This window comes from Gadus morhua, chromosome 7 (assembly GCF_902167405.1).
Source record: "Gadus morhua chromosome 7, gadMor3.0, whole genome shotgun sequence".
In the NCBI taxonomy this organism is placed as follows: Eukaryota; Metazoa; Chordata; class Actinopteri; order Gadiformes; family Gadidae; genus Gadus; species Gadus morhua.
This window is the reverse complement of record NC_044054.1, coordinates 13130892-13145801: the sequence shown is the minus strand read 5'-3', so window position 1 is coordinate 13145801 and position 14910 is coordinate 13130892. Positions and strand designations below refer to the sequence as shown.

General features: G+C 41.6%; 1 protein-coding gene across 3 annotated transcripts in view; it reads left to right on the top strand.

Moving 5' to 3' along the window:
* The first annotated feature begins 9921 nt into the window (after positions 1-9921).
* The window catches only part of LOC115547002 (pecanex-like protein 3), a 35348-nt gene continuing 30359 nt past the window's right edge, over positions 9922-14910 (top strand). For 2 of the 3 annotated variants that reach the window (XM_030360892.1, XM_030360889.1), the window contains exons 1-6: positions 9922-10561; positions 11531-12012; positions 12957-13165; positions 13758-13863; positions 14104-14143; positions 14359-14460. In XM_030360892.1, the coding sequence (XP_030216752.1) occupies positions 11860-12012; positions 12957-13165; positions 13758-13863; positions 14104-14143; positions 14359-14460 (610 nt within the window). In that variant the 5' untranslated portion in view covers positions 9922-10561; positions 11531-11859. The remainder of the gene's footprint in view (positions 10562-11530; positions 12013-12956; positions 13166-13757; positions 13864-14103; positions 14144-14358; positions 14461-14910) is intronic. The other variant, XM_030360891.1, reaches the window with a different exon arrangement.

The window sequence follows — 14910 nt, the reverse complement described above, 5'->3', positions numbered from 1 at the left end:
GTGTTGGAGTGTTTCTTCAAGTTTTGGTGTGACATTGCTACTTTTTTAATAGGCTACTTCGAACAGGCTTTCAAGGAGGTTGGCATTAAATGCCAAAAGCAGTTATTTTTGGGATATGCTTACATAAGTAAACTTTCAATTCAGTTTGAGATCTTTTTAATGACTATCTATTAAATAATACGACTAATTAAAAACTAAATGTAAAGAAGTGAGTGAGGGCAGAGCTACCCTATTTGTAATAGCTGAACAGAGGACATATAAAGGCCTTCAACTTTGCTAACTCTTTGACTAAGGGAATTAGCTTGGCCATGTTTTAAAAACAGCACGGTTGTATCATCCAGATTCCCATGCTGTCTTTCTACCTAACTCACCTCTTTAGTATCTTACTCCCTCCCATCCAGTCACTGTCATGAATGAATTTGAAGAAAATGAAGGACGGCCGTGATAGATTCAACGAGAATGGTTATTCTCCTAGTGTGTTAATGTCTTCTTTATTGCTTTTAAATGAAACATTGTCATTTCTGTAAGAAAATTGCCTCTAATTTAACTCTCCAGTTTATTAATAACTGTAATTGATATATTCGGAATTCAAATCATGCCTCATCCTTGCAGAATAACCCGACACTTTGGTATTGCGATGAAAATATTTCTCACCATTATTCAATTGAATTCTCTTCTTAATGTCAAAGCAGCGATGGGAAGGAAATAATATAACTTGTGCGATTAATGAAATTACATAGCTCTGCGATAAATCGTAGTGTTATTCATGAACTTATAAAATGTCTCTCTATAAGCCAGTGGTTTAGTGGGTTCACTAGGAAAAGCCTTTGTGCTTTTAGCAATCTAACTATTCATATTTACTACAATTGTGTCTGAAACTTCTATACAAATTGACTGACAGTGAATACAGGAGGCAGTCGGAGCCGGAAGGTAAGGATCTGAATCCCGGATGCCGACAGGTAGGCCTTGCACATTGGGGATCATACCTCGAACACTTGGTTAGTGAAAAACATACGCTATCCGATTGTCAGGTGTTTCCCACGCACAGACATGCGTCAGTGGGAATTTCTCAACACCAAGGAAGCAGTAGAGTGTCTTATTCTGAGATTATTGGAGGAACACACCCAGGTCAAGTCACCTTAATTTGTAGATCCCTAACTTACAGTTACAGTCTCAAAGGGCTTGAAAGTCCTCCTACAACACCCCCTTAGGGCTCTCTAAAGGGCAAGGAAAAACTCCCTTATTCCAAGGGAAAAACCTTGTGAAGGAAGACCGAAGAGGGAACCCTTGTTCCACAGTGCAATGGTTGCAGAATGGGAAAGACATATTATACAAGTTTAATAGACAAATGACTACAGGTGACTATCATAAGAAGACCTGTCATCCACTGACTGTCTTCCTATTTGCTACGCCACATGAGATTGAGGAATACAATAATTTACTTCTTGAAATGCAACTAGGCTCATGGCAATGTAGAGAAATGTAAGAAAATTGGGACTTGATTACTATTTATCTTCCCCTCGCATTTCATTTCGTTGTATGACTTATTGAAACCATTTTCAGCTGACTTTGAAATATGAGATTACTCATGATGCTTTTGTAGAAGACGCATCTTTTGTTAATGATGGGGTTTATGAATGATGACTTCATTAGAAACTATCTCACTGAATATCAAAGGACTGTTTTCAATTTGAATACAAGCTTAAGATAACAGCCAAGGAATTAAGAAGGAGAAATTAAGTATCAGAACCATCTCATGCTTCATGCTGCATGAGTTGGAATTTAATCTATTATGAAAGATAAGGAGCGAAAGGATTTGGGTTCAGGGTGGGGTACTCGGCAGGGTCAACTGTTCCATGGGGGGTTTGACTCCCAGCCAGTCTCTGTGCTCTGTGCCCAGTATCTGAGGTACACTAACACGTTCCACCACCCTTGCTCTTTAATTATATCCATCTTAAAACAGTTCCCTGTCAATTGCTTTGGGAAAAGTGTCTGCTGAATAAGTAAATCACTTTTGCAGATTTTATTGCTTATAAAATCTAATTAATATTGAATAATAATTTATTTTAAGCATTCAGTTCAATTCCTGGTCTAATCTGGCCGTGTTTGATCTATATTTCATTATGTGCAGCATATAAATTATACACTGGATCCAAAAAACATTAGGAAATGGATACGCAATGGTATGAAATGGGTAAGCAATGGTGAACAACAAGTGGGTGGCCACAATGTATTTACATTTTATTAAGGCCAGACAAAATACTGAACCTTGTACAATGAAGAACACGAGGGGAGTCAACCATGATGTATTTGTTAGTTTGTGTGTGTGTGTGTGTACTTGTATTCTTACAACAGCAACAGCAGGATACAATGCCGAGGATGACGATACATTCTAGGACCCCTCCAATGATGCCTGCAGTTGCCCCAACATTGGTAGTGGTTAAAGAAAGACGTCATCAACATTAAAGTGGTCATCTCAAAATGTTCCATTTTGACTCTTCGATGACACCTTTCACGATAATATGTAGTCGTTCTCATATATCATAACAGTGTCGCCACTGACACCCAGTTTGTAACATAATACTCATAATACTAATCCATCAAGTTAGGTTTTTGCACTCACTGGGAAGCACAGATAGGGTGAGGTTGCAGCTGTCATGACTAACAATGATTGTTTGCGGTACAGACCTAAAACCCAGAATCCTCCTTTGAAATATTAAAGAGCGCCAGGACTTCAACCACTATTAGAAAAAGACTCAACAAGGTTTTACAGGAAAGAGTTGGGTGCATCACTTATGCAACACAAGCCTTTCGTGCCCAATTTCCAACTGAGACTCAAATACTCTGGACATCAAGTAGAATATTGCAATGTATGTGGAGGAAAGGCCTACTTTCAGTGGCCCGGGGTGGGAATGGTCTGGGAGCATTTAGGACACTGTAGCTTTTCCATTTAAAAGTGGGACTAGGGGAGCCCTCTTCAGACATACCGCTGAGGCTGATATTGTTCCAGTATTCAGCATTGCCTTGGATCCCACAGCCAGGGCTGGATGGGATCAAACACAATGGAAATCGACAATTCAAATCTCCATTCACAACCAAGAATCTCACTGCTAAATGACAAATGAATGAGTGCAAAATTAATGTATACAATAATGAAATTGGATTTTTGGATTCCCTGGACTTGGCTTAAGAGATCTTGAGAATAATTGAAGACTGCAGTTCTGTATTTTTATGTTTTCTCACCTAGGAGGACCAATAGGGAAGTAGTGGCTGCATTTATTCCCTCGTCTTCTCCTTGGATAGTGACACTGCACTCGAAGGTGCGACTGTCCTGCATCATTACTTTATCTAGCTGGAGTGTGCTCTGTCATGTGATGTGGTCAACAGACATTTGAGCTCTGCCTTTGAAGTTCGGAGCGATGTCTGTCTGATGTTTGAAAACCAGTTAGCCACTGGCCACTAAGGGACACACACAAACCAGGTATGTTTACAACTTCCTTTCTCAATTCAGGGTGTTGCTGTCCAAGACGAAAGAGCTACAATTGGTTAATGATGTTATACGACGTTTACCGTTTCAAGGTTTTCATTCTAAGATGCACAGAACACAGAGGCAGACTCGGCACTGAAGTTCTTATGACAAGTCACAGGGAAAAACCTATTTAGGTTTTACCCTTTTGAATATTGTATATCTGTTGTCAGGAAAAAGCCCAACCCATTGAAATATCTATTCACACACACATTTAATGAATCCAAAGAAAAATGTAAGTCATTATAAAATGGAGAAGAGGTTAATGAGTAGCTAACAATAGCATTGGCTTTCATTCTTCCCAGGCATGTCATTGTACAATCAGTTTTTAGAACAATCCAAAAAAATAAACGTACCCAAGTATCATTGTCTTTGTCAGCTTGAACCTCCCATTTCACTGAGAAAACGTTTGAGTTTGGCCTGGCTGGTGGTCTGTATGAACATGTCATGGCTATATCCCCTCCTCTCTTCCACCTCATACTGGGAAATAGAAACGTCCAGGCCACTACAGCACGGCAGGAATGAAAAAATAACTGCTGAGAGAAATGAATAGAAATAAATGATAGAATAGGCTATGAATATTGGTGTAATTCAATAAAGAATTTCAATCGATCAATCATTTTCAAAAAGGATGAATCCATTTGTAGGTAAGCCTGATCAGGAAATGGTATGAACCGAATTACATTTTATCTATAAAGTCTTATGATCTTTGACTAGTACTGTTACATTGCATCAAATATCACACAGAGACATTGTTATTATACAATATTAAACTCAAAATCACTCCATTGATCTTCTCTCAGATATACAATGAAGAAACAGGCTCTTCATTAGGTTGAACCAAAAGGTAGGACAATGATTAACCTTGAACGGTTGGAGAAAGTTATGGCAGTATAGGTCTATATAAATGAGAAGGAATCCTGGAAAAATCGTAGCCTACCTGTAGAACCAAGTCTTTTCCAACCAAGAACTGTTTCATTTCTGATGATAAAATAAAGTGGGGGATAAAAAGGGAATCAGTTATGAACCGTGGACCACATACCACCAGAAAAAATCCGATCAGCGAATCATGAAGAGCTACGGCGTCTGCCGTAGATCCTAGTGGGAGCTAGGATCACTCTCCGTTTCTCAATATGTAGCCTACGCAAACTTCGGACTTGCGGACATGGAAGTACGTACTTGGCACGGGAGGACGCACCTGCAATTGGAACAGCAGCGGACTCGATGATGTGACCACCTCAGCTCGTCTGTTAACTTAGCTACGGCCTCATGTAGGCATATCTACTACTGAACAATATAGGCCTAAAAAAAAATTATGGAAAACAAAACACACACAGGGGCGTAGCACCCAATTCTGGGCCCCATATACAAGAAGTCCTGAAAACTATTTACTAGCAGGCAGCTGATGGTATAGCCATTTTGTAATGGCATGACGTCTGGGGCTAACTTGCCTATATACCATAGGTTATTATTTATCATGTAGCCTAATAACAGCTTAGTATTAATTTAATATTAGCTTGCTTCAAATCAGTAGCCTGCTGTTGCAATATAAGCCTACCGTACACTTTATTTATCCTTTACCTTAATAACCAAGGCCTCATCATTTGAAAGTGTAGCCTATTGTCTGCTCTTGCTTTGGGTTCTCTCTGTTCGTTTTAGCAATGAAAACGGAGGTAGGAAGGAATGGGCCACTCATTCCTTACTCACCTTTCTTAGTCAGAACCTGGCTTCCTTCATTTTGTCTTCTCTCCCTGTCTTTCATCACCTTTCTCTTCTGAGAGCCAGACTTTGTTTATTTAACTGTGGCTGTGACATTACGTCGCATCTCCATACAGATGAAAAAAGTCTCACTGTCAAAATCAGCTGTGTGGACTGAACCGTTTTGCCCTTTTTGAAAGCGGTGCTATCAGAGTAGTCACCGCAGTCTTTACTTATAATAATGATATACCAATTTATTAAACTAATACTCTAACCTTGCATTTAGATCGATATTCATCATGACATTTTGTTATGTTACTGCACCATTTGAACAACAATCAAAAAGTACTTTAAAAAGAAAAGCCCCCCCCCCCCTCTGCCTTGGGCCCCCCCAAGCCTGTCCCCCACCCCCAGTCCGTCGGCCCTGCACCTTATTTAATAGGTCCATGCCCTGCACACACACACACACACACACACACACACACACACACACACACACACACACACACACACACACACACACACACACACACACACACACACACACACACACACACACACACACACACACACACACGACGATCAGATGGACCCGACTGGGATTTCCGTTGCGATGCGTTTCCTCTATCAGCGACTTATAGCCTACAATATAAACAAATTATATAAAACAAAACCCCAGCCTCTTTCATTTAAAAATAGTATGTAAATATGTTGAATGAATAGGCCTACATTTTGTTTTCTAACCCTGTATTTTTTAAATGTTCCAATATAGCCTATTATTATAGCTTATACTCAAAATATTTTAAAACAGAGGAATGCAAAATGCATCCTGGGATTTTTAACTGTCCCAAGTTCCCATGTGAAGGACGCATGCTCAACGGCCGCCCTTTTGAGGACGCTACGTCACAGAATGCCGACCAGCAGTGTTCCAACGTTGATGCCGCCTTCCAAACGAACAGAGTTTCCAGGAGTTTCGGACCTTAAACTCGGAGGAAAGTGCTTTGAACACATCTGTTCGGTCAGAGATTTCGCTCTGAGTTTCGTGCCGAAGTAAAGCAACCCAGGTACTCCGAGATCACGTCAAAATAATAATAATGGCTGCCCATTTCATTGATAGACTAAAGTCAACTTGCAGCAAGCACTAGAGCCGAACTTAACACCCATTCTAACATTTGCATTATTATACATTTTATAGCTTACAATTATAAACATCACCTGATAAATTCTTGCTCATGTTCAACCATCGCAAGCAGTTCTAATAATTGATTCATCTGATTCCGCCAAGAAGCTCAAGAAGCTCTTCCATACTTGTGGTTGCCTCAAGAACGATCTGTTTTTCCGGTTTTATGTCGCCTACGAACTTCTGAGGGGCGTTTCCTGAACGCTCTTATTTTGGAAGAAGGGAAGGTTTACGTAAAGACACGTAAGAGTTTTTGAACCTCCGAGCCGTTTTGTAGGCGGCAAGAACACCCTCGGAAATTCCCTTTTCGCGTCCTTTGTTTTTGAGAATTGCGATATTTTTGAAGGATGCATCACTGGATCCTCAACAATCAAAAATACCCACAATCCTTTGCGTTCACACGCTGTGCAGGGTATTTAAAGATTGCGGATGAAAGCAATAAACATTGATTTACACAACTGAAGTTATTTGAACGTTTTCAGAAATATAATTAAAAAAGCTTAAAGACCTGTGCGATTTTTTGCGAACGTAATGATCGGCTGCATGGATTGATTTGTTTTAATATGTCAGGGCTGGTGTTTCAAAAAACTACTGTTGCAAATAACTATTCAACAATTAAAATATTACAATTTTTACCACTGGAGCAGTATTCAAAAGCGGATCCTTAGGCCCCCTGGAGCAGTGCATACTTCCACAATCCATCAGTGCTCAGTGGCCAAGCCTTGTATTGCAGTTGGTTTAGCGGGCTGTGGACGGGTCCCTCGATTCATGGGTCCCAGAAGTAGATATCCCCGTTCACTCCAAGGCAAGCAAGGGGAACAGGAATGTGTCTCCGCAAAATGTTTCTGGATATCATCAAAGGCTCATAATTATCTTTATACCATTTACTAATAAAATGAAAGTTTTCTTTTCAAAACACCACCTGAAGCGTTATTATAATTTTTTTGCAGGAGTAGGAGGGCTGGGCAGCTGAAAGGAGTCATAGTGAAACAAATGTTGTTTCGGCCCGGTGTGGGTACCAGATTGACTCGGCTGCCAGATCGACTCGGGGTCCTGCGCTTACAGATTTTTTGACTCTGTGTTGGGAGCGCAGGAAATAAAGTGGATCGTTCAGTGACTGGAGTTAACGATTCTTCTTTTATATATTACCCAAGTATAGGCAACAATAATTTGCACATTAGATTATAATTCATAGATTAGAAAACAAAAGGAGATCGTTAATACTTGGGAATAACATGGTAACGTTTCAAACGCGCATGTGCATTTAAAAGACAGCGTTTACATGTAGTGCGTCATTATTGGGCATCTAGGACCCCGAGTCGATCTGGCAGCCTAGTCAATCTGGTACCCGCACCGGCATACGAGAGGGTTCAGTGCAAGACTCCGTTAACTTCTCGTGTCCGAGGTTTTTCCTTTTACTTACATGAATGACGTTGATGGTTTTTAGGCACTGTGGTGACTGCTTATCGCTTAAAGTCGCCGAGGGATTTGTAGACTGGTATATTTGATCATTTGATTCTGGTTTCAGAAACAGAAAAAGATATTTTAAAACGAGTGGTAATTATGATTTTTGTTTTAAAATACAAAAAATAATATAATATAATAATTTAAATACAAGGTGTTTTTCTTCAGGTCAAAAAGCGACAAACTAATCTAAAATAATAAGATAATTAATAATAGTTAAATAATAATAATTGTTGCCCAGATGGAGTCATTTTAAAGATCAGATGTTGAGAATCATGGGGGGGGTAGTAACTTATACTTCCATGGTCGGTAAACAATGCGACTGTACTCGCTCAGACATCTCGCTTATGACGCTACAATACTTACAAAGCTAGAGAAGAATATTTCTACATCCGGAAGGTCATGCACTAAGGCGTGGCTAGGCTCCCATGATGCAGAAGCAATTCTCTCCTTCCTGCGCCACTGAGCCGTTTTTATAGGATTGAATGTGCGCCATGTTTTAATCCGCTTTCCTTTTCTTTATAGGTCCATGACTGCTACCAGAGCCTGTGTACGGACACTATTCCTGTTAGACACTCTGCTGCTACTGAACTGCTGTACATGTTGAAAAATATGTTGATATAGAATAAAATAAAGGTACAAACATGTGACATGGCACTAGCAGTGCTTTTTACTAATTTGGGTAGTATAAAAGCAGAAGGAATAATGTTGATGAATACGTAACTGGAATCCGAGAATGAATTCACACGTATTAAAAACGAGTAACATTATTATGTGGTGACCGCAGACGGCAAAGAGAGGTACCATGTCGATGACAATGCTATACACTAGGCCTATATGAAACACTGCATACACACACATACAATTACACGCTGAACTGTTGTGTTGTAACCATTGCAAAAAGGTCTGCAATGGTTCATGGGATGGGGAGTTTCTCACTCTTTCTCAAATAGAATGTACACAGTCTAGTAACTTTGCCTTTTCTTCCGTTTTCCAAATAATTTTCGGCGCCGCTGCTCCTCCACGCCGCCCTCCTGGCTCCGACACCAACCCCGCTGGCCTGCTGCATCAACCAGCCATTGCTGGTTGGGGAGCCCAAACGCAATCAACATTTTTACAGTCACAAATCTCGTCTGTGAAGCCGACCTTTAAGCGCTCAACATTGAGTTGGTGGTAGGGAGGCAGGGTGGTGGTTAGGTGAAATATACCCATTCACCTAAAAGGTTAGGGGAAATTAGTAGTGGTGGGGGAAAAAATCTATTCTGCTCGGTATCACGATATGTTGCAATTATATCGAGACAGTAGCGCAGCGGAGTCTTGCAATATATTTCAATAATATTCTGATAAATAAATAAAATTGTTTACTCTGATAGCATGCAGCTTGTTGACCAACTCCTTTTTCTGAACCAAAATGCCAATATTCCCAAATGAATTAAACATTTTGGTTGAGGACCTTGCAACCATCAGGACTGGACTCTAGAAGTACAGATTTTTGTTTATTTTTCTCAATTTGATTGAAGCTCTAAATTACTCTTAATTGTATGATTATTCTCAGGTTTATGTTACTCTAGTATTTCTGTTTTATTTTACTCTATCGTATTTAGAATTCTGATTTTATTCTCAGAATTCCATAGTTCTAACTTTAAAGTCAGAATTCTGAGATTTAAAAAATTACTTTAAAGTCAGAATTCTAAGAATAAAGTCAGAACTTTTCTTTTGTGTGGCTCTAATCCTCTTCCGTGTATAAGTGAGTTGAGCAGTCTTACTTTCCTAATTGTTTGTAGCGCCTTTGTATAATATGGGGGACATGAATCTCAATATATAGCAGAATAAAATCACAATAACATTGAATCGTGGCCCAAATATCGCAATACTATCGAATCGTCACATTTTTGCCAATTCCTACCCCTAGAAAGGTAAGTCCCAGGGCTACTCAGCAGCCCAGTCTCTTTACCCCACTCTGTTTTACTCAGCTGTGACGCGTACGCAAGTGGCCAATCAGTTCCATGGGAATCTCTCTCTTGCCGTACCTTCCAATGTGTGTATGTATGTTTGTGTGTGTGTGTGTGTGTGTGTGTGTGTTTGTGTGTGTGTGCGCGCGCGCGTGTGTGTCTGTGTGTAAACTAGTTAGCCAAATGCTAGCATACTATGGGTGCTATATGATTTTGAACATAGCTACTGACAACCTTTCATGAATCATACGCAAAGCTACGGCAGGAAGAAACACATTTCGCTCCACATCATACAAAAATGATGGAAGAGATCCGCTGCCGGTGGACCTGTGGACAGCTTTTACACCAGAGAGGTTGAGACACTTCGGCCAGCAACACAGACAACCATGAGAAGTTAGCGAATGGCTACGTTAGTCAAGCGATAACTTTACTACAGCTCTGCTCATGGACCACCAGCTGCCCGAGCTAGCTTTCTGACATGGAAAAGATACATCAGAGATTTTTGGATGTACTGACAGAAGGCGGAAGGAAGATGAACTACAACCAGCAAAAATGCTAGTAAGCCATGCTAGTAGGCTAGCTCTAAGAGGCTGTTAATGTTTGGAACATTTTATTTTTAAACAGTGAAATGAGTGGGACTTTCACTAGCGTGTGAGCACTGGGCAACTGTTAGTGGCCTTTGATTTGGAAAATATCGGGGAGTGGTGGAGTCTGGGGGGCTTGGGATGTGCTTGGTTCTAGGTAAGTACTAGTAACTTTAGGTTAGCAGACGTCTCAACTGACACCCAACAGCTACGCTGTTAGCGGGTCTACGGCCTAGCGTTACCCGGTAACCACCGCTTCTAGGTCGGCTTGTCTAGTGACCCAGCTAGCCATGTTAGCAAAAAAGGCTAAGCTAAGCTAAACTAAACCTGCTAGGGGCTGACTAGTTTTTATAACTTGGGAGCTATGACATTCGGTCATTTTTAACACTTCAAAGTCCTTGTCACCTCACTGAACATATAGTGAATATTGTCGGCATGTAGGTGCTTGTTGGAGCTTTAATGTCCTCTGAGAGGATACACCTAGCCTGTAGTCAGGTGCGGTGTCTTGGGTGTGTTGCTAGTGGTCTGAAGAAGCTCACTTCTGTTTTATCCTAAAGTTGAGAAAGTATTGATCAAATTCCTATTGACATGCATATTTCCGCTGGTGGACATTAAGGCTAAGTTATACAAAGGTGCTCTGTGCTGATTGATTCATTGAATGGGGTGTCACTGTTGGGTTATTTTGTTTTCGGTTCATGTTTTACCTTAATGCTAAGTGATCAGCTAACCCGGGCCTCTTATTCTCAAGCCTCTTGGCTAGTGCAATGCAATGCAACTGTCAACTGATGCACTGCTTAACGTCAAATACACGTATTATACCTATTGAAACTCATTTAATTTAATTCAGTGCATCTAGCTTGTTGTCGGTTGCTTATAGACAATCAGCAAATAATGGTACTATAGACACATAGTTAAATGTAATTTTAAATTTGTTTGGGTATAAATTGCTTTTAAAGTTTAATAATGGTACTATAGACACATGGTTAAATGTAATTTTACATTTGTTTGGGTATAAATTGCTTTTAAAGTTTTCCGTTCATCTGACATTTGTTAGGACTCTATATTTTAACTGAATCATGTAGGCATTGCATTTGGACCAAAAAACGTAAATTTTCTTTTTTTACAGGTTCATGATTCTATATGCATTCATTGGATTGCCAATGTTCCAAAAAGTCCCTTTCCTGAATACCTGCCCAGGATAAGGACACGGATCTACAACAGTGGTTAAGCGAATGAGGGGATTCCAGCACAACAACATGCACAGACTCCAAAACCAATTTAAGAAACACAGGAGACAAGCCTGAGACAACAGTTCTTGATGAACCCATCTTTGCTCAGCTGCCATCCCCAATGGAACTACTGCTGTAGACGGACGGCTCTGTGGCTGCCACTGCTGCAAGGTATCCTGAGCTCCTGCTTCAAAGGGAGCCCTGCTGTTCCAACCTGGACGTGGACATGGGTTCTCAGGCTCTTCAGATACTACGGCAAGGGGTTTGGGCCTCCCTGACGGGGGGCTGGTATGTGGACCCACACCAGAGCACGTTCTCCAACTGTTTCCACCTCTACCTCTGGATATTCCTACTGGCCTTCCCCTTCCTGTTGTACATGGTGAGCATCCTTTCATTGTGATCTCGCTGGGCGGTTTAGCTACACAAATAAATACACTAAACTATCATGTCAAATGTGAAGACTTTGAACAGTTGGTAGCTGTGAACCGATTTAGCCGTTGAGCGCTGGTTGTGGTAAAGACGCCTTGCTCCAGGGGGATTCCAGGTTGGCTGAAGAAACTGGGAATCAAACCCAGGATAAATAAATTAAGCCTACAAAATACTAGGCAAACTTGACATTGGCGTTTTCTCTGAAGGCCACCAACCATTGTATGAATAAGTCAGTTTAAGTAACCTTTGGTTACACTTTGGATGACACAATCCATTCAACACAGACACGTTTTATTATGGTTACTCTGTTGTAACGTCTGGACCAACGGAAAAAATACGAGCCAAACAGGATGTATTACTCAACAATCATGCATGGACTGGAATGCTGGAATAAAAATAAGGTTGAAGTGCATTTTTGTGGCAGAAAAGGTTGAACCACATCTAACTCCCAAAGGTCCCGACTTGGATTAATAAAGTACTGTTAGTGTTATCTAATCAAAAGCCAATCATAATTTGCATGGGCTAGACAAGTGTCCTATTTTCCATGTGAGTGGATATTACATTACACGGAATATGCTGTATGAGTAATCTTTTTGGTGCTGTTGTTGGAGATTGAGATATGAGCTAGACATGGCTTGAAAACCTCCACAAAGAGGAGGAAATGGCTGCAGGCAACAATTCCAGTCTTTGTGGGTTGAGTAACGCTTTGGGGTGGTGTTTATTTATAAACTATTCTTCTGTTTCGTTTTATCCATATTAAAACTACATGCTGCAGGTTTTTTTCTCAAGCTTAGTTTGAATGGGGACACTGAAAGGTTTTCTATCGAATGTGAACCAATTGCTGGTTTTTGGAATAGTATTGGATTTATTTTAATATACGTGTTCACTCTACAGGCTCTCCCTCCTAGCCTGTTGGTCGCCGGCATTTATTGTGCCGTGGTGGCGGTCTTTTTCACCGCCATCAAGGTGGTGAACTTCCGGCTGCACTCCATGTTCGACCTGGGGGAGATCATAGAGAAGAAGCAGGCCTCGCTCTCCACAGACGCCCCGCGGTTGGAGGAGGGTGACGAGGGCTCGGGCACCCACGACGGGAACCAGCACAGGTAAGGCGACCTCGGAGATGGGCTGGCTCCGTCGTAGTTCTGAGGAGGAGTACCTTTACATTTAGCTGTAGACACTTGCAGTCGAATCGCTGATAACCGTCAAAAAGCATACAATCAGAATTGGACAATCTGCAAAAAAAAGCGCAGACCTCCCGGTAAGTGGTGGATAGGACATGATACATGCCCACAAATTGCATCCTAAATTCAATGCTCAAAGTGCAATGCTCAAAAGTGCGAAGGTCGAAGAAGAGCTGGGGGACGATGTATAATGACTTTCTTTCCCCTTTTAGGAGCTATTAATTTATTTAGCCCTTTATCGCAACGCAGGTCTCAAAAGCCCATACAGGCCGGCATTATAATACTCCAGCCTTAACAAGCCCATAGCCCACTTAGAGGACAGGAGAGAAACTCCCTACAGCCCCACACGCATGCAAATAAGTAACTCATCAAAGGGGTCACGGCGAGGAGGTGCAATGGTGTGGGCAGCAATGGCAAGCTAAAAGTCACTCAGGAAGCCATCAAAGTTCTGCTGGAGTCAAGTGCGCCCGACGACGGGGAAGTTGTGACCGTCGCTGTCCCACCTCCTCCGCAGGGACAGCCATGCTGGCGTGGAGATGACGGTCTTCCGGAAGGTCAACTCGACGCCGCCGGTGCGCTGCAGCTCCCAGCACTCTCTGTTTGGCCTCAACCAGGTGTCGGTGAGCCACGCTACAGCATATCCTACAGTCACGTACACCAGCCTCCGCGCCGGAGTCCATTCCCTGAGTCATAGCGAAGAGGGTTGGGATTCGCTCTGCTGAAGGTCACATTCTTTTGTATAATAACTTGAGACGCTCGTCGTCTCCGTTAAAGGGTAATTTAACTGAATTAGAGAGTAAAGTGAGGCGGATTCCTGATTGCTAAATAACAGATTTTCCCTGTTCTTGTTTAATTTAAAGGAGTTTCTGCCACAGCTAGAGGATACAGGCGGAACCAAGGGTAGGTATTTTAGTTTCATGGCCTGCGTCCCAAAAATAAGGTGTGTGTGTGTGTGTGTGTGTGATGTATTAAAAGTGAAAAAAGAATCAAGGCCTTTTTGTTGCTCCCGCCCAATCGTTTATTCTTGCCTTCCTTAAAACATGATTCTGCTCCTGAGTAACAGTACAAAAACCTGCATGTCTCTTGTCGGCCCTTTTTGTCTCCTGATGAATTAGATATGAAGGAGATGATGATGATGCAGGAGCACGGCTGCCATAACGTCATGTTGACCACAGCTAATCGAGGGCTTCTTCGCCAGTGCTCCCTGGACACTATGAGTAAGCCCAGCGCTAATCTCTTCTTCACAAGCTCTGAGAAACACAACAAGGCCTAACCCTGCTCTATTGTGTTGTAATCCACTTAGTCTACTCTTCAGTCGCTGTTGCTTTGTGGTATTCGGTTGCCCCTAAGCTTGTATTTACCGCCACACATGACATTGTGTGTAAAAGGTCGCTCGATCCACAATGCAAAAGAAGGAATAGATTGTATTCAATGCATGATGTGTGATTGATTAACGAAGGCACGGTTGTGCGGTGGCTCGAGGTTTACCCTCTCAGCCAATTAGATTCTGGGTTCCTCTTCCAACACATCCACAGGCTACTTATAGGCATCGTTGAGCAGGAGTCCCAACTCCCCACCCTCTCCCCCATATGCATTACATGTGTGAATTCACTGTACATCTGGTGGGGATGATTAGATTCAACTTAATTGTATTTGCACAGTACAAT